Raw genomic sequence first — 19,547 nt, 5'->3', positions numbered from 1 at the left:
CACCCCCTTTGCTATGAAGCCCCTAAATAAGATATGGTGCAACCAATTACCTTGAGAAGTCACATAATTAGTTGAATAAAGTCCACCTGTGTGCAATCTAAGTGTCACATGATCTGTCACATGATATCAGTATATATACACCTGTTCTGAAAGGCCCCAGAGTCTGCAACACCACTAAGCAAGGGGCACCACCAAGCAAGCGGCACCATGAAGACCAAGGAGCTCTCCAAACAGGTCAGGGACAAAGTTGTGGAGAAATACAGATCAGGGTTGGGTTATAAAAGAATATCCGAAACTTTGAACATCCCACGGAGCACCATTAAATCCATTATTTAAAAATTGAAAGAATATGGCACCACAACAATCCTGCCAAGAGAGGGCCATCCACCAAAACTCATGGACCAGGCAAGGAGGGCATTAATCAGAGAGGCAACCAAGAGACCAAATGAAGGTGCTGCAAAGCTCCACAACGGAGATTGGAGTATCTGTCCATATGACCACTTTAAGCCGTACACTCCACAGAGCTGGGCTTTACAGAAGAGTGGCCAGAAAAAAAGCGATTGCTTAAAGGAAAAAATAAGCAAACACATTGGGTGTTCACCAAAAGCCATGTGGGAGACTCCCCAAACATATCGAAGAAGGTACTCTGGTTAGATGAGACTAAAATTGAGCTTTTTGGCCATCAAGAAAAAACTTTATGTCTGGCGCAAACCCAACACTTCTCATCACCCCGAGAACACCATCCCCACAGTGAAGCATGGTGGCTGCAGCATCATACTGTGGGGATGTTTTTCATCGGCAGGGACTGGGAAACTGGTCAGAATTGAAGGAATGATGGATTGCGCTAAATACAGGGAAATTCTTGAGGGAAACCTGTTTCAGTCTTCCAGAGATTTGAGACTGGGACGGAGGTTCACCTTCCAGCAGGACAATGACCCTAAGCATACTGCTAAAGCAACACTCGAGGGATTTAAGGGGAAACATTTAAATGTCTTGGAATGGCCTAGTCAAAGCCCAGACCTCAATCCAATTGAGAATCTGTGGTATGACTTAAAGATTGCTGTACACCAGCGGAGCCCATCCAACTTGAAGGAGCTGGAGCAGTTTTGCCTTGAAGAATGGGCAAAAATCCCAGTGGCTAGGTGTGCCAAGCTTATAGAGACATACCCCAAGAGACTTGCAGCTGTAATTTCTGCAAAAGGTGGCTCTACAAGGTATTGACTTTCGGGGGGTGAATAGTTATGCACGCTCAAGTTTTTTTTGTCTTATTTCTTGTTTGTTTCACAATAATATATTTTGCATCTTCAAAGTGGTAGGCATGTTGTGTAAATCAAATGATACAACCCCCCCCAAATTTTTTTTTTTTTAATTCCAGGTTATAAGGCAACAAAATAGGAAAAATGCAAAGGGGGGTGAATACTTTCGCAAGCCACTGTATCCTGTCCTATCCTGTCCTATCCTATCCTGTACAAACTATGGCATAAGGGAACGATGAGCAGATAAGAGGCAATCCGTAATTTCGATTAAGACATTAATGAGCGAGCTAAGACGGACATAGTCAATATAACTATTTGTTCAGCACTTTTGAAATGTACAGCGACAGAATTCAGAACATGGGACATTCTTACAGTATTCTTCCTGTACACCAAGTCAGAACCGTAGGATAAATAAAGGGGGCATGTAAGAAGACAATGAAAGCTCTTACAATATTCAATTATTACATTTCTCTAAAACAGGCTATATGTGCACCACCAGGTCAGAACAGTAGGCTAAGTTATGAGGGGGAAAGGGACCACATTATTAGGGTGAGGCACATGGGCTACTAACAGCTTACTACACAACATACACTTAGTATTACTTTCTTAGCTACAGTATACATATCTCCCTGGCATATTACATCATTTATGCAGCAGCATACAATACATTTTTGGACTCACCTTTCGTGCTGTAATCACTTGAACAGGAAGGTGGTACGGCGGCCCTGCTTGTGGGCAGATTTTGTCACTAAACTTTATCACCAAAGTTTGCCATTCTCTGGATTTATGGGGTTTTCAAGACAACTGGGTACTCGGAATAAAACAAGGTTGAATCATGACATCAGTGATCTTCAGGTCGGAGCTCTAGAAAAAGGCCTGAGTTCCCGACTTGGAATTCCGAGTTAGATGACCGTTCAAAACTTATTTCCCAGTAGGAGCTAGTTTTTTTCAGAGTTCCCAGTTGTCTTGAACTCACTGAAGTCTGAGATTTCCCAGTTCCGAGTTTCCAGTTGTTTTGAACGTGGCAGAAGTCATGCTGGATTGACAGCATGGCCAATGTATTCAACCTTTTCTGGCCCATGGTGTTGCATGTGAATGTTTGTCCTTTTAAGCTTGGAAAAGAGACCCTTAAACCCAGAGTTGGACCACACACCCTCTCCACTGAATAGCAGGCTAGTGATTGCTTTGCAATGCTTGCAGTTAGCCACTTATTCCTTCCAAACCACTCATTGTTGAATTTGCGATTTCCAACTTGTGTAATGTTTATGTCCAGTGGCCGATGAGCACCGATACGTTTTATCTATAATTTATCTTCATATGAAAAGGATTTAAATGGATTTGCCAGTAGGTTGTCGACTTGATTCATTATGATGACTGCTTGTCTAGCTTGCTAGCAAAGATTTTGAAAGTATGATGTTGACATCATCAGTCCAATCAAAGCTACTGTAGATATAACGTGATTTGTCGTCATTTTATTTGTGGCCAATGACCTTTAGCCTTCTTGGATAGGCACTTTTAATGTAAATCAATGGCAGCACCCAAGAGCTTTAATTTCTTAGCTCTCCCCGTAGATTTTGCGGTGACGTAGTGTCCCAATGAGTGACAGAAAACTGAGCAAATCAACTAGAAAACATTACCAACCCCTACACTCTGTATTTTCTGCTGGCTGCCCCACCACCACAGAAAGCACAGAGCTAGGCTGAAACACCTGCATTTTGGAGCTGCCTTACTCAAGAAAGCAAAAAATACCATGTTTGTATGCGGCTCTATTAACTCAATGATCGTTTATTTATTTTTTTACTGTGTTTGCAAACTGATATGTGACTCGTATTAATGCCAAAATAACATGCAAAACAGGCACAACATTTTATAAATAAACTAATATACAGTGGGGAGAACAAGTATTTGATACACTGACGATTTTGCAGGTTTTCCTACTTACAAAGCATGTAGAGGTCTGTAATTTTTATCATAGGTACACTTCAACTGAGAGATGGAATCTAAAACAAAACAAAAAATATTTGATACATCAGAAAAGCAGAACTTAATATTTGGTACAGAAACCTTTGTTTGCAATTACAGAGATCATTCGTTTCCTGTAGGTCTTGATCAGGTTTGCACACACTGCAGCAGGGATTTTGGCCCACTCCTCCATACAGACCTTCTCCAGATCCTTCAGGTTTCGGGGCTGTCGCTGGGCAATACGGACTTTCAGCTCCTTCCAAAGATTTTCTATTGGGTTCAGGTCTGGAGACTGGCTAGGCCACTCCAGGACCTTGAGATGCTTCTTACGGAGCCACTTCTTAGTTGCCCTGGCTGTGTGTTTCGGGTCGTTGTCATGCTGGAAGACCCAGCCACGACCCATATATATATATATATATATATATACAGCACCAGTCAAAAGTTTGGACACACCTACTCATTCTAGGGTTTTTCTTTATTTTTTTACTATTTTCTACATTGTAGAATGATAGTGAAGACATCAAAACTATGAAATAACTCATATGGAATCATGTAGTAACCAAAAAAAGTGTTAAACAAATCAAAATAGATTTTATATTTGAGATTCTTCAAATAGCCACCCTTTTCCTTGATGACAGCTTTGCATACTCTTGGCATTCTCTCAACCAGCTTCATGAGCTAGTCACCTGGAATGCATTTCAATTAACAGGTGTGCCTTCTTAAAAGTTAATTTGTGGAATTTCTTACCTTCTTAATGCGTTTGAGCCAATCAGTTGTGTTGTGACAAGGTAGGGGGGTATACAGAAGATAGCCCTATTTGGTAAAAGACCAAGTCCATATTATGACAAGAACAGCTCAAATAAGCAAAGAGAAACGACAGTCCATCATTACTTTAAGACACGAAGGTCAGTCAATACGGAACATTTCAAGAACTTTGAAAGTTTCTTCAAGTGCAGTCGCAAAAACCATCAAGTGCTATGATGAAACTGGCTCTCATGAGGACCACCACAGGAATGGAAGACCCAGAGTTACCTCTGCTGTAGAGGATAAGTTCATTAGAGTTACCAGCCTCAGAAATTGCAGCCCAAATAAATGCTTCACAGAGTTCAAGTCACAGACACATCTCAACATCAACTGTTCAGAGGAGACTGTGTGAATCAGGCCTTCATGATCAAATTGCTGCAAAGAAACCACTACTAAAGGACACCAATAAGAAGAAGAGACTTGCTTGAGCCAAGAAACACGAGCAATGGACGTTAGACCGGGGGAAATTTGTCCTTTGGTCTGGAGTCCAAATTTGAGATTTTTGGTTCCAACCGGCGTGTCTTTTTGAGACGCGGTGTGGGTGAACGGATGATCTCCGCATGTGTTTTTCCCACCGTAAAGCATGGAGGAGGAGGTGTGATGGTGTGGGGGTGCTTTGCTGGTGACACTGTCTGTGATTTATTTAGAATTCAAGGCACACTTAACCAGCATGGCTACCACAGTGTTCTGCAGCTATACGCTATCCCATGTGGTTTAGGCTTAGTGGGACTATCATTTGTTTTTCAACAGGACAATGACCCAACGCACCCCCAGGCTGTGTAAGGGGTATTTTACCAAGAAGGAGAGTGATGGAGTGCTGCATCAGATGACCTGGCCTCCACAATCCCCCGACCTCAACCAAATTGAGATGGTTTGGGATGAGTTGGACCGCAGAGTGAAGGAAAAGCAGCCAACAAGTGCTCAGCATATGTGGGAACTCCTTCAAGACTGTTGGAAAAGCATTCCAGGTGAAGCTGGTTAAGAGAATGCCAAGAGTGTGCAAATCTGTCATCAAGGCAAAGGGTGGCTATTTGAAGAATCTCAAATATAAAATATATTTTGATTTTGATTTGTTTAACACTTTTTTGATTACTACGTGTTATTTCATAGTTTTGATGACTTCACTATTATTCTACAATGTAAAAATAAAGAAAAACCCTTGAATGAGTAGGTGTGTCCAAACTTTTGACTGGTACTGTACATATATATATATATACACAATTGTATTTTTATTTTATTTTATTTTTGCGAAACAGGTGGGCTCTGCCCCACCTGCCCTGAATGACGGGTCTCCACTGATCCTATCCTATCCTATCCAATACTATACTCCCTCCATACAATGAGAGTCAGATGCGCATTGCCATATTAGTATTCACGGCAGGGGCACTTGAAGGAATAAATATTAATCAGAGAAGTCCCCTTGGGGTGGGTGTGGGGGCACAGGTTCAGCTGAGAGGACGACAGGTGTCCTGGGAGACAGACAGGAGCTCTGAGCAGTGCCAGTCACCATTTCCTTATCCTTCCTCTATCATTAAACTCTAGCTGAGATATTGCCATAGACGGCCACGGCACTGCAACACACAGTTAAGGGCTTTTCACAATACTGAGCCGAATCCAGCAGAGACAAACCGAACTGTACTGAGCTTGCCTTGGTTACGTATCCACGTTAGTTGCTGGAATCGTGCTGAAAAGGACAACGTGAAAGTAAATATCTTTGCCAGCACGATTTGGTTCAGGTCGACACGATAATGTGAAAAGGGTACTAGCTATAGCCATCTCCTCAGCTTCAACATAACAATAACGCACTGCCCCCCCGCAGCAGCAACAACATCTGACATCAGACAGCTTGGCATTTTGTTCCAGAAAACTCCTTAATGACTTTGTTCTTCTAGGCATCATTTAGTCAGCCATGCTCAAACCACTGTTACATGAACTGGGGATTCATATTTCTTTCTTTTTTTGTCAGCCAGGATGTGTTTAGAATTGTAAATTTATTGACCACCTGGTCAAAATGGTCAGTTTTATGTTAAAAGTTCCACATAGGTTTCAGTTCTGTTTTGTCAACAACGTTTAATGATGGTTCTAAATGTAATCAAGCTTCACTGTGACTGTTGTCATGACTACTAACTCTGTTTCTTGTTTCTGTGTGATTTTGTCTTTGACAGTGAACTCTTGGATGACAAGAGGTTTGTCAGGTAAGGAAGGTTTAGCTTACATCTCCTTCCGAAGTCATGAAACACTGTGCAGCACGGCTTACAAATACTCTACTTTTGTTGCTTTTATGTTTTTATAAGAAGTAATTTTAACCTTGTGCCAATAATAATAGGCAAAATTGATAAAATGTACATTCCTTACTTCTGACTTACCCTGTGCCAGAAGTTATAGCCACGATTTGTAATAACAATAGATTCAGTTATGTTCATTAGGACGAAAACAGACTGAAACAGGGAGGGACTACCTGCCCATTAAGAAACACCCATTTTCATTTTCAGTTGCAGTACTTTTTCTGTTGCTTTCCCTAATGAAGACAACCCTAATGCTACTGTGGAACATTAAAGGTCTTGTTTGTTTTCTCTAATCTGGACCTTTTTATGTCCTGCAGCCACGGAGAATATCAATGTTGAGTCTATACCACGAAGGCCTAGTGTGGCTCTGTGCAACGAGACCCAGCTACTGTGGGAGATGGAGGTGTGTGGGGAGGAATTCAAGCGAAAGATGGACCACGTGGATCCCCAGAACTGGTGCAACTTAACACACTTCATCAGGTAAAAGACTCCCCTGTCCTTTCAGTCTTATCAGAACAAGCCAAAGAGCCCGTCTATCAATGCACTGCCCCAGTTCTTAAAGGCACTCTGTATAATTTTTATATTAATCCATGACAGAATGGAAAGGTAGGATTACTTCCAGCAAGCGAAACCTGTGTAATCCCACTCCACCCGTTGGTAAACTTTTAGCTTTTGGAGGCAGTCTAAGATTTGGAACTTGAAGACAAAATAAAACATATTCCCACTAAAATTATGATTTCAGCACTAACATCGTTGTACAACATTTTGGGAAAGCTCATAACATAATTGTTCTATTTAAAAAGTTTACTTTTAAGACCCACTGTAGGAGGAATCAAAGAATACTGTATTTCAGTGTAGGTAGTCTAGTAAACAAAGTAATAATTACCTGCCATGATTCTGCGCCCACTATCTGGCTGTGTGTGGCTGTTTGTGTGTGAACAGGCGGTTGGAAAACAGATGCCTGTTTGCACAGTAGATCCAGGGGGCTGTTTTCCTGGCTGGGCCTGCTCAGTGTTAATTCCCCCCTGGCCAATGAGCGGCACCTGTGTCTGCTGGCTGACCCAGCATGGTTCTCTAACACCCTTCAATCGTTCACACACACGCAAACACACACACACACACACGCACGCAAACACACGCGCACACACACGCACACACACGCGCTGTCACGCCCTGGCTCTGGGGACTCTGAAATGTTGAGCCAGGGTGTGTAGTTTCTGTGTTATATTTTCTATGTTGATGTGCTAGATCGTTTAGATCTATGTTGGCCAGGGTGGTTCCCAATCAGAGGCAGCTGTATCTCGTTGTCTCTGATTGGGGACCATACTTAGGCAGCCTGTTTGGCACTAGTCGGTGTGGGATCTTGTTCTGTAAAGGTATGTTATTTGTCTACCTTGGACTTCACGTTTCGTTTTGTTCTTTTGTCGTGTGTTCAGTACGGAAATAAATATGAATGCATATCACGCTGCGCCTTGGTCCTTCTCGTTAATGAACGATCGTGACACGCGCACACACACACACGCACACACACGCAAACGCACACGCAAACACACATGCAAACACACACGCAAACACACATACGTAGGCAAATCAACACTAGAAAAATGTCCCTCTGTGAATTTGAGTGTTATGTAAATAATTGTGCTGGGGATTCAGAGGCCTGACATAGATTTTTTCTCTATTTGATCCGATTAAGCCTCAATAGAATTCAGCATGAATGACAGAGAACATAATAGGGAGTCAATCAGGGTTGTGATAATCAGCCTGAGATGCTAAAGAGATGGATGTTGTTGTATCAGGCCATCAAGTTAGGATTAGATGCCATCATAGAATAGCCTATCTCTCAAAACAATCTCAAATAGATCTCTCCTGGCATAGCTCACAGTATAGTCTACTGAGTAATAAAGTGAGACGGCCACTTACGTTGCAATTTCAGATGGCTACATTTGTGAAAGAATTGAGCCATTGACCAAATACGGATGTTTGTGTGAGAGAGAAATTATCTTTACGGCGTGAAACGGCCATTTCCAAGAACCCTTCCCTCTTTAGACTAGTGTCAGCGAAGCCTGCTCCGTTCCTAGAATGAACGTGTCCACATGGGAATTGTTAATTAGCCCATCAAAACATTGTGAGTCACTTTCTTGTGGGCATCTCACACATGGTTTCTGGGGAAAATCACTTTTTCTCTATACATTACTTCTCCTTGGGGAGTCCCGATCGGGAGATCAACATTCCATGTTGTAGTCTGACAAGATATTTACAGATATTAGATGTAAGGAAAACATACATCTAACCCCCATCTTCCACAGACAGGGGTTCAACAGAAGTGGGACCATAAGGCCTTTTGTAATATCCAGCCATTGAAAGATCCAATCTGTTTATTTCAACGGGGCACAAGCTTTATTTGATGCTAAGTTTACACTCTGCTTTATCTTCGAAGAATACAACATGATACACTTGAAGATTTAGAAAAGGAATTCCAAGAAGAATACACATTTATACTGTTTATTGTACAATACTTCTTATAATATTGTCCAATAGCTCATATTGTCAAGACATTTCTCTCTTCTCGAGACAGACATTACCATACTTACCAGCTTTTTCTTGAGGAGCATTTGAGAAAGATATTTACAGTATTTGTTTACGTGTTATACATGAGACATGTATTCTCATGGACATCCCCAGGGAGTCTGTGGCACTCTGATGAGCGAGAGAGAAACAGACACAGAAACAGAAATAAAAAGAGAGAAAGCGAGAGAGAGAGAGAGACACAGAGACAGAAACAGAAATTGAAAAAGAGAGAAAGTGAAGGACCTTTATGTAACACACTATCACAGCTTATTGTGAAATACAGTAGACACAAATTACTTATTCAAAATTTGTGACAGGCACACGAAAAAGTCCACTTTTCCATGTGTATTACACGATTTCCTTTCTTCACAATGCATTTGTGTACATTACACAAATTCAAATTTGTTGTGGCTAACATTAGCTAGGCTAGCTAGGTGGCTAACGTTAGCTAGGCTAGGGGTTAGGGTTAAGGCTAGGTTTAGGGGTTAGGGTTAAAGTTAGCGTTAGGTAACATGCTAGCTAAGTAGTTAAAGGGTTAAGGTTAGGGTTAGGGGAAGGGTTAGCTAACATGCTAAGTAGTTACAAAGTAGCTAAAAAATTGTAAGTAGTTGCAAAGTTGCTAATTAGCTAAAATGCTAAAGTTATGTGTGATGAGATTCGAACATGCAACCTTTGGGTTGCTAGACGTTATATGCCCATCCATCTATTCATCCTCCCCAACCAACCTCCCTCCTATCGTTTCTGTCTTAAGTAACCTACTGTCTTTATCAATGATTGAAATTCACAGAATACAAAATACAAAAAAATACACTTCTTCGTCTGCCTATCATTAATTTCTAATAAGCAATTAGTGTCTATTTCACAATAATCTGTGATACTGGATTGATGTAAACAGTGGTCCTCATTTATGTTCCGCGCAGTAGCGGTGCGTGGGTAAAATCACTGGGAAAACCCCCCCAAAAATAGCCATATTACAACCCACAGTGGGGAGAACAAGTATTTGATACACTGCCGATTTTGCAGGTTTTCCTACTTACAAAGCATGTAGAGGTCTGTAATTTTTATCATAGGTACACTTCAACTGTGAGAGACGGAATCAAAAAAAATAATAAAAAATCCAGAAAATCACATTGTATGATTTTTAAGTAATTAATTTGCATTTTATTGCATGACATAAGTATTTGATCACCTACCAACCAGTAAGAATTCCGGCTCTCACAGACCTGTTAGTTTTTCTTTAAGAAGCCGTCCTGTTCTCCACTCATTACCTGTATTAACTGCACCTGTTTGAACTCGTTACCTGTATAAAAGACACCTGTCCACACACTCAATCAAACAGACTCCAGCCTCTCCACAATGGCCAAGACCAGAGAGCTGTGTAAGGACATCAGGGATAAAATTGTAGACCTGCACAAGGCTGGGATGGGCTACAGGACAATAGGCAAGCAGCTTGGTGAGAAGGCAACAACTGTTGGCGCAATTATTAGAAAATGGAAGAAGTTCAAGATGACGGTCAATCACCCTCGGTCTGGGGCTCCATGCAAGATCTCACCTCGTGGGGCATCAATGATCATGAGGAAGGTGAGGGATCAGCCCAGAACTACACGGCAGGACCTGGTCAATGACCTGAAGAAAGATGGGACCACAGTCTGAATGAAAACCATTAGTAACACACTACGCCGTCATGGATTAAAATCCTGCAGTGCACACAAGGTCCCCCTGCTCAAGCCAGCGCATGTCCAGGCCCGTCTGAAGTTTGCCAATGACCATCTGGATGATCCAGAGGAGGAATGGGAGAAGGTCATGTGGTCTGATGAGACAAAAATAGAGCTTTTTGGTCTAAACTCCACTCGCCGTGTTTGGCGGAAGAAGAAGGATGAGTACAACCCCAAGAACACCATCCCAACCGTGAAGCATGGAGGTGGAAACATCATTCTTTGGGGATGCTTTTCTACAAAGGGGACAGGACGACTGCACCGTATTAAGGGGAGGATGGATGGGGCCATGTATCGCGAGATCTTGGCCAACAACCTCCTTCCCTCAGTAAGAACATTAAAGATGGGTCGTGGCTGGGTCTTCCAGCATGACAACGACCCGAAACACACAGCCAGGGCAACTAAGGAGTGGCTCCGTAAGAAGCATCTCAAGGTCCTGGAGTGGCCTAGCCAGTCTCCAGACCTGAACCCAATAGAAAATCTTTGGAGGGAGCTGAAAGTCCATAATGCCCAGCGACAGCCCCGAAACCTGAAGGATCTGGAGAAGGTCTGTATGAAGGAGTGGGCCAAAATCCCTGCTGCAGTGTGTGCAAACCTGATCAAGACCTACAGGAAACGTATTATCTCTGTAATTGCAAACAAAGGTTTCTGTACCAAATATTAAGTTCTGCTTTTCTGATGTACCAAATACTTATGTCATGCAATAAAATGCAAATTAATTACTTAAAAATTATACAATGTGATTTTCTGGTGCCTCCACTATTCCAGCACCATTTCAACATCACCTATGGTTAGTCTAATACAGTGAAAACTAAAAGATACCAAAAACAATTTAGTCCAATCAACGTAAGCTAAACATGATGTGGCTGTCCATGGTTCTGATTTCTGTGTGTGTGTTTGTGTGTGTGTGTGTGTGTGTGTGTGCGTGCTGTAGCATGTTGACACGCTACTTGTAGAGAAAAGCCAATGCCATCCTCCTCTCGTTCATGTTGAATAAACGGTCTATGACTCTGTCATACAGTACACGCTTTTATTTTTTGTTGTCTTAGGCTACCTGGCTAAAATGCTTGCTTGCTAGCCTAACTTGCTTTCATGGGCAACAATGAGCCAGCTAGTTAACATTAGCCTTCTACATCTAGCTACATATTGAACTTCTCAGGCCAGGGGTACAATGTATGAATTCATGGTTGGATCAGAATCGCCGTTAAAATCATTGGCCAGTACGGAGAATTAAGTAAAACCACAAGTCCAAATCCCTATCTCCATCCATGGGTAATTTAGGAAAGGGCCCATTTTAGCTAGCTAGTCGCCGGAGGACAACGAGAGGCAACAATTCAAGTTGTTTCTGTCAATGACGTTTGGCTCTCGATGTGATGTGATTGGATTGAAGCCAAAACTGGCTCCCCTTGACATTGTTTTTTGGTGCGCCAGGACCATTCACAGTTGAGCTCACTCAGTTTAGCTCAATGCTGAATGGCTATTATTTTATACTTTTTTTTAATCAAGTGAGGCCAAATGCTCGCTGGCTTCCATTGTAAATAATGCTACAGGCGGCAACAATGTCATACTCTTTTTGACCAGACAGCATCAGATAGATGGCCTACACATACAGAGACAAATGGGCGCTGTTTCGCTTGCTCGGATGCTTTCTCCGGTGAGATATATTCAGCCTCTTGCAAATTGAAGGGGAAGCCTGGCTTCCCTTGGCATCCATGAATACACGCCAGTGGCTCCGCACTGAGAGAAACAAAGCATGCGGCCATGTCAGCGAGGCGTCAGTACATGTTAGGGTGAACTCTCTCTAAAATGTACGCCCAGCTATATTGATTCAAATTCACAACTCTGAACCACGGGTACACAGTCAACCGAATGGGACAGCCGAGCAGGCCAGGACCGCCTGCAGAACACCCACAGAGACTGAATGCCATTGCCAGGCACAGTGCCGTCCCCTCCTAATGAATATTAACCCAGGTACATTACCATCAGCAGGCCTGGTCTGTCTTCTAACTAACAGATGCTCCTCCAAGGTCATCAGTGCATGTTAGAGTGGCCTTAAATGGCATCCCAGCAGCCATTTGCAAATGCAATGAGAATTTACTGTCTGTGTGATTTAGTAAAAAATTAAATGAAGTCATTACAGAACCAGTCAGAGAGGACTAATGGGGAGAGGAGATGGAAATAAAATAAATGTACCACAACTTGAAGAGAACAGTTTTTTTCTCCATGCCCCAGGTCGAGCCCCTGGAGTAAAAAATTGACCTCAACAACCATAATCCAAAACAATCCAGCAATAATCCATCTCAGATGTGAGTGATATAAAGTCTATGTCCTCTCCTCCCCCAAGTATCCCTCAATGAACATGTCGTTTTTCGTTTTACTTTTTTAGGGGCAAATGCAGACTATGATAAATCTTTCAGCAATATAGATTATTCTGACAACCTGATTGACTCTACACCAGGGTTGCCCAACCCTGTTCCTGGAGAGCTACCCTCCTGTAGGTTTTTGCTCCAACCCCAGGTGTTACCAACCTGATTCATCTTATCAACCTGCTAATTATTAGAATCAGGTGTGCTAGATTAGGGTTGGAGCAAAAACCTACAGGACGGTAGCTCTACAGGACAGGATTGGGCAGTCCTGCTCTACACAATCAGACATAATTATGTTTTGTTATATTTTTTACAAGCTGTCCTCAAAAAACAAACAACACTTTATCAAGGGTTTCTACAGTAGAACATGCATAAAGTCTTCATCGATTTCTGAAGCATCTTTCTAGACCTTATAAAGAGGATATTATATGGCTTCAGCAAAGAATATCTTCACTTTCCAATATACCCTGAAAAATATTCTATGTGGCCAGGGGAGACTGTGATCCACGGTTCAGATTTGTTTCAAAAGCCACTGCTAACTTAAACTGACCCAAAAGGTTTTAAGGTTAGTTTTTGAAATAATATTTGTCCAGGCAATGTTTGGCAGTGAATTTGACCTGTAATATTGGCATTGAGGGTTGGTTTTGTTCTGCCGCTGCGAGTAGGAAGCTTTGAACTTTTTGCTTTCCTTACATAAAAAAAAAAGATGATAACCGTCCCCTCAGCTCTTCTCTTACACCAAATGTATACGGCTGCTGGAAATACTGTTATAGATCACTTTATATAATCGGATCCGTTTTATTTTCTTCAGAATCTTAAGCTAACAAGGGGTAGTGTCACGCCCTGACTCAGGGGACTCTTATATGTTGAGTCAGGGTGTGAATATTCTATGTTGTGTATATCTATGTGAATGATCTAGTATGTGTAGATCTATGTTGGCCGGTGTGGTTCCCAATCAGAGGCAGCTGAAGCTCGTTGTCTCTGATTGGGGATCATACTTAGCCAGCCTATTGGCACTCGTTAGTTGTGGGATCTTGTTCCGTGTATAGGTTTGTTGTGTGTTCAACCTTAGGACGTCATGGTTCGTTTGTTTATTGTTTTGTCGTGTGTTTATCAGTTTAATAAACATGTATGCATTTCATGGTGCGCCTTGGTCTGACCCGTCCTTAAACGAACGTGACAGGTAGGCCTGTACTTTTAGCCACTTTTCTTTAATAAAAGGTTGGCCTATGGCATTTCCTCTCATACCCCATCAATTCGATTCTTGGTTTTAACTACACGGAGGTTGGCTATTTAAAGAGTGCATGGTGGGTAGAGGAATTCACTGACAAATCTATGGATATAGCAGCCTATAGCCTCATTTCATCTGTCAAACAGGTAGGCCTACCTCTTACTTCTTAAATAGGAAGAAATAGGCTCCAACACAAAGCCCTTTTGTTGTTAGTAAAGTCTAATTAAAATGAAGACGGATGAGATGAATTATGCCTACTTTCAGCACCATGAGCTGTCCATTTCTGAGTGAGTGTGCCACGGCTGCTGCTTCAAGTTTCAGCACCACAATGTAAGTTACTGGAATCTGGCTTATTGTGACTTCAATAACTCTGATAAAAACATCATGGGCAAGAAACATATTGTTTTTAATACAAATCTATTATAGTAGTAGCAAGCTATCAAATTTGACCTCCTGTCTTCCTTCTCATCATCACCTCTCCTTCTCAAACTGAACAGAACATAGGCTATAGGTTAGTCAACTATCTTAGAAATATAACTTTGCTCTGTGCTTCTCCGAGCATGCACTTCATTGCCTATAGCCTATAGGCTATGGATCATTTGATTGAGGCCACACTAAATAGCTTATAGGCGCACTTGATATTGCACGCCCAGCTGAGAATCAGAGATGAGGGGGGGCATCAATATATAGCCTAATAAGCAACAAATTCTGAGAAATATAGAAATCTAGTCAATTGAAAAAGCATAACCCTTCCCCATTTCCCTCCAGGTAACCATTCTGTAAATTTCGATCCATCCCTTAATGAGTTGCCTCTTGAAAGCTCCTTATGCACAGAAGCATTACATTCTTTCAGAATGTGACCCTTGTTACGAAAGAGACAATATCAGCTTTTATAAGAATGCTTATATTGATAGGTAAGCTTTTGCCGGTTTTAAATGATAAAAGACAACACAGCACGCAGCCTCAAATTCTTGCTAAACATAAATCGTAACTTCACATATTCCATCACTTTTCAGTCTGGGGTCAATGTCTTGTACCATAGTTTTTTTTACAATAATATCCAAGCCAAAAAGCTATTCCAGAGTTACCATACAACCAATCCATTGACTTTACAGCAGCCTTCCTTATCTCGGAAATCAGGTAACTTATGTCCATATGGAGACACAATTTATAAGCTTGATCGAGGCTCATTCGATTTGCAGCACTTAGGCGGAGGTCGTCTGAAAGCAATGATGGGGATTGGCTGACGTCAAACCACACCGCTAGTGTGAAAGGCATTGGATGGGAAACTGTTGTGAAATATAGAACTAACCACTTGTCTTGACTAGTTTGATCTAACGGGGGCTGACATGATCTGTTTTGCTAGGTGAGCATCATGGCTGGGACCCCATGTCACCTAGATTGCTATTATCTCAGCTCTAATCACCCATTTAGCTCCTAAATGTGTACTGTACCAAGCCTTGAAAGTGCAGATAATTTGGGTCAAAATGGGAAAAATATGTTATGTTTATGTTCTAATGGGTTGCTTTTAGTGCACTTTGTAGTACACACAGAAATGGACCCTAACGAGGCAGCCTGGGTCCAACTAGTAGCTAATTAATTAAACTTGATGAGGAGGACACACACATCTGGCCACAGGGTCCGTGTCATTAGTTTCCTAGGCATATGCCTACTCCATAATTTTCCACAGTGAAATAAACACATTTGTCCATTTAAAAACAAACAAAAAGTTACAAGGGCTTTATAACATTTTCTTAAAGGCTTCATAAGCACTACATAGATTCTTCACAAATCATCTATTGGCTTGTGTCATACTATATAAAGGAGTACATACTTTTGGGTATATGACATAGTGGACTATGTCACATGTATCTATGTAGTGCTTATGAAGGCTTTATGAATGCTCTATAAGTTGTTGTTTGTTTAAAGTGCAACCAACCTATTTCACTTTGCAGACTTGAAATATGTTGTTGTTCGTTTAAAGTGGGACCAGCCTATTTGTCTGTTGACTAGATTGATGTAACGATCACGTGAGACCACAAACCAGTCTCTGATAGAGTATTATGAAAATCCCTGCAGGACTTTAGCCTCTATACATATATATAAACAGTACCAGTCAAGAGTTTGGACACACCTACTCATTCAAGGGGTTTTCTTTATTTTTACTTTTAGTTTTCTACAATGTAGAAAATAGTAAAATAAAGAAAAACCCTTGAATGAGTAGGTGTTCTAAAACTTTTGACCGGGAGTGTAAATATATATAAGCCGGGCTGTAAACTGTTTTTGCCGAGTAAGAATTTGAGGGATAAACCCTCCCTGTTTCTCAGTTTAGACACAGCCTACCTAAGTAGCTGAGCGTATGGTAACAGCTATACTGCTAAATAGACCCCTTAACTCTTCTTCTCCCCTGAAATAGAGAATAAATACAGGGATACAGAGAACATGATTTTCAGTCTAATCCATGGCCCCAGATTCCCCTCTCCCTGCCTTCTGATTGGCTAATCACTTTGTGTTACTCTGCCTCTGTCCTCTGATCGGCTGAACAGTTTTGTGTTCCTATGCCGTTTGGACCAGGGATTGGCCAACCGCCCTCCTGGAGAGCTACTGGGAGGGCAAGCTTTTGTTCCAGCCCTGTCCTAACACACCTGAATCTACTGATCAGCTGCTCAGGGGCTGTTAGAGCAAGGCTGGAACAAAAGCCTGCATGGCCAGTTTTTTTTAACCCTTTGTGTTCCTCTGCTCTCTTCGCAGTGAGTACCACCTCTTCTCGCTGTGCACAGAGACCAACGCCGAGCGCATCAACTGCTACTGGCCCAACCCGCTGGTGGAGAGCTACATTATCCGCATCCACAAGCACTTCTTCTTCAACTGCACCCTGGACCGGGTGATCTTGGTGGACCCGCCGGACGACACACTCACCATCCTCATCCTCGTCCCTGTCTTCCTCACCCTGGCCATGATCGCACTGGTGGTGTGGTGCAGCAAGCGCAGCGACATCCTGGATTAGGATGTTGGTTGGTTCGGTTCCCATGTGACTGTCCAGCATGGCTGTCCAGAGACCCATGAACGTCTTTCAATGTATATAGTTTATTGACCCCCAGATGAGGAATTGGGTTAGGGAAGACAGGTAGGGAACCTACGGAGGGAACTTTTGTTTGTTCATTGTGTCATTTCAGGATTATAGTGGATTGAAGGGATCAAAAGAAGCCACTTAACGCCTTTGAAGGAGATTCAAACTCAATTTTTCTAGCTATGGACTGTCCAAGGCCTTTTCATATATATACTATACCCAAGGACCCAAGACACATACGAGACATTCAGGATTGTTGATCCTATGTGTGAAATGGGACTGAGGTCCAGGGACTGCTTCAATATCATAATTTATAAGACAACGTTAAGCTTTTGGATATATTCTCATGAAGAGTCGTCTCAATAGGAGAACATGGACAAGCTGAGACCTGAATATGTACAGTGCCGTCTACTGTAAAGAAACAACATTTTCGTCCTAAATCGCCCACCATGCTTTCTGTACAGTACTGTTTCTGGAACTATTGCCTTCTTCACGCTTCCTCATCTGTTCTTATGTGCTGTCACTATCGGGTCAAGCTGCAAAGACGGATAAAAAAACAAACATCTAAGAAATCCTGATTTAACTAAGCCCTAACCTTAACCACACCCCTAACCTTATGCCTAACCCAAACCTTAAATAAAGACAGAAAAAGCACATTTTCATGTTCATACATGTTCGTGATATAGGGAATTCTGACTGCAGCTTGGCCATTGAGTATGAACAAGCCCTATATGTGTACATTAGACTAGAGCAGTTGTTCTCTTGCAGTAAAACGGTTGTTTGTGGGGCGCCGGCCTGCGCAACCAAATTTACCTTCATTATTTCTCATGTCTCTGGGTTGTCGTGGCAATGCCTCAGAAGTTGTTATCACTGATTGCACTGCTTATTTGGTGTAATCTCAGCAGGAATTCTGCTCACACTAATTTTTATTTAATTCCCCTGTTTAATCGTTCCGAGGTGTGGGAGGTAGGAACATAAATCACTGTCAAGATTACGGACTCATTTTGAGATAGTTTCATTTTGCCAGAAGTAAACTTTTGGTATTGAGGAGCTATTGGATTATTTACTGTACTGCTATTTAATGTTTTAATTAAATGACTTAGAATAAGTCCCTGCTTTGGTTATTAATCAACATGTCCATGGTGAAATGTTTTGCTTCTTTCTGCCCTCTGCCTTTCGAAACCATTCCTACTTTTACAAATTGCATTCATCTTTGAGATGTAATACACGTCTTTACCGGTTCGAAGCAGAACTCCTATGCAATTCTGAAAATGTTTTAGTCAGGTTGATAGAGGTCATAACAAAATAATATTGTTTTGACATTTCAAGTGTAAACATAGTTAAACACGATCAATTCTGCTTAAAACTACACTATATATACAAAAGTATGTGGGCACCCCTTCAAATTAGTGGATTCGGCTATTTCAGCCACACCCGTTGCTGACAGGTGTATAAAATCGAGTAGTAGAATGGCCTTACTGAAGAGCTCACTGACTTTCAGCATGGCACTGTCATCAAATCAAATCAAACTTTATTTGTCACATGCTCCGAATACAACAGGTGTAGACCTTACCGTGAAATGCTTACTTACAAGCCCTTAACCAACAATGCAGTTCAAGAAAGAGTTAAGAAAATATTTACTAAATAAACTAAAGTAGAAAATAATAAAAAGTAACACAATAAAATAACAATAACGAGGCTATATACAGTGAGGGAAAAAATAATTTGATCCCCTGCTGATTTTGTACGTTTGCCCACTGACAAAGACATGATCAGTCTATAATTTTAATGGTAGGTTTATTTGAACAGTGAGAGACAGAATAACAATAAAATAATCCAGAAAAACGCATGTCATGTAAATGTTATAAATTGATTAGCATTTTAATGAGGGAAATAAGTATTTGACCCCTCTGCAAAACATGACTTAGTACTTGGTGGCAAAACCCTTGTTGGCAATCACAGAGGTCAGACGTTTCTTGTAGTTGGCCACCAGGTTTGCACACATCTCAGGAGGGATTTTGTCCCACTGCTCTTTGCAGATCTTCTCCAAGTCATTAAGCTTTTGAGGCTGACGTTTGGCAACTCAAACCTTCAGCTCCCTCCACAGATTGTCTACGGGATTAAGGTCTGGAGACTGGCTAGGCCAATCCAGGACCTTAATGTGCTTCTTCTTGAGCCACTCCTTTTTGCCTTGGCCATGCGTTTTGGGTCATTGTCATGCTGAAATACCCATCCACGACCCATTTTCAATGCCCTGGCTGAGGGAAGGAGGTTCTCACCCAAGATT

At 41.7% G+C, this 19,547-nt stretch overlaps 1 protein-coding gene across 1 annotated transcript; it reads left to right on the top strand.

Annotated features, from left to right (window-relative positions):
* The first annotated feature begins 6,190 nt into the window (after positions 1-6,190).
* On the top strand, positions 6,191-18,369 carry LOC311109116 (receptor activity-modifying protein 3-like). Its single transcript, XM_084151925.1, has 3 exons — positions 6,191-6,217; positions 6,625-6,787; positions 16,942-18,369. Exons 1-3 carry the CDS (start codon positions 6,199-6,201, stop codon positions 17,195-17,197), a joined length of 438 nt encoding a protein of 145 aa, XP_084008051.1. The 5' UTR covers positions 6,191-6,198; the 3' UTR covers positions 17,198-18,369.
* The last annotated feature ends 1,178 nt before the right edge of the window (positions 18,370-19,547 follow it).

This window comes from Coregonus lavaretus, assembly GCF_964263955.1.
Source record: "Coregonus lavaretus genome assembly, chromosome: 34".
Lineage (NCBI taxonomy): Eukaryota > Metazoa > Chordata > Actinopteri > Salmoniformes > Salmonidae > Coregonus > Coregonus lavaretus.
Note: the sequence above shows the minus strand (reverse complement) of the source record. Positions and strands in the feature narration are given on the sequence as shown.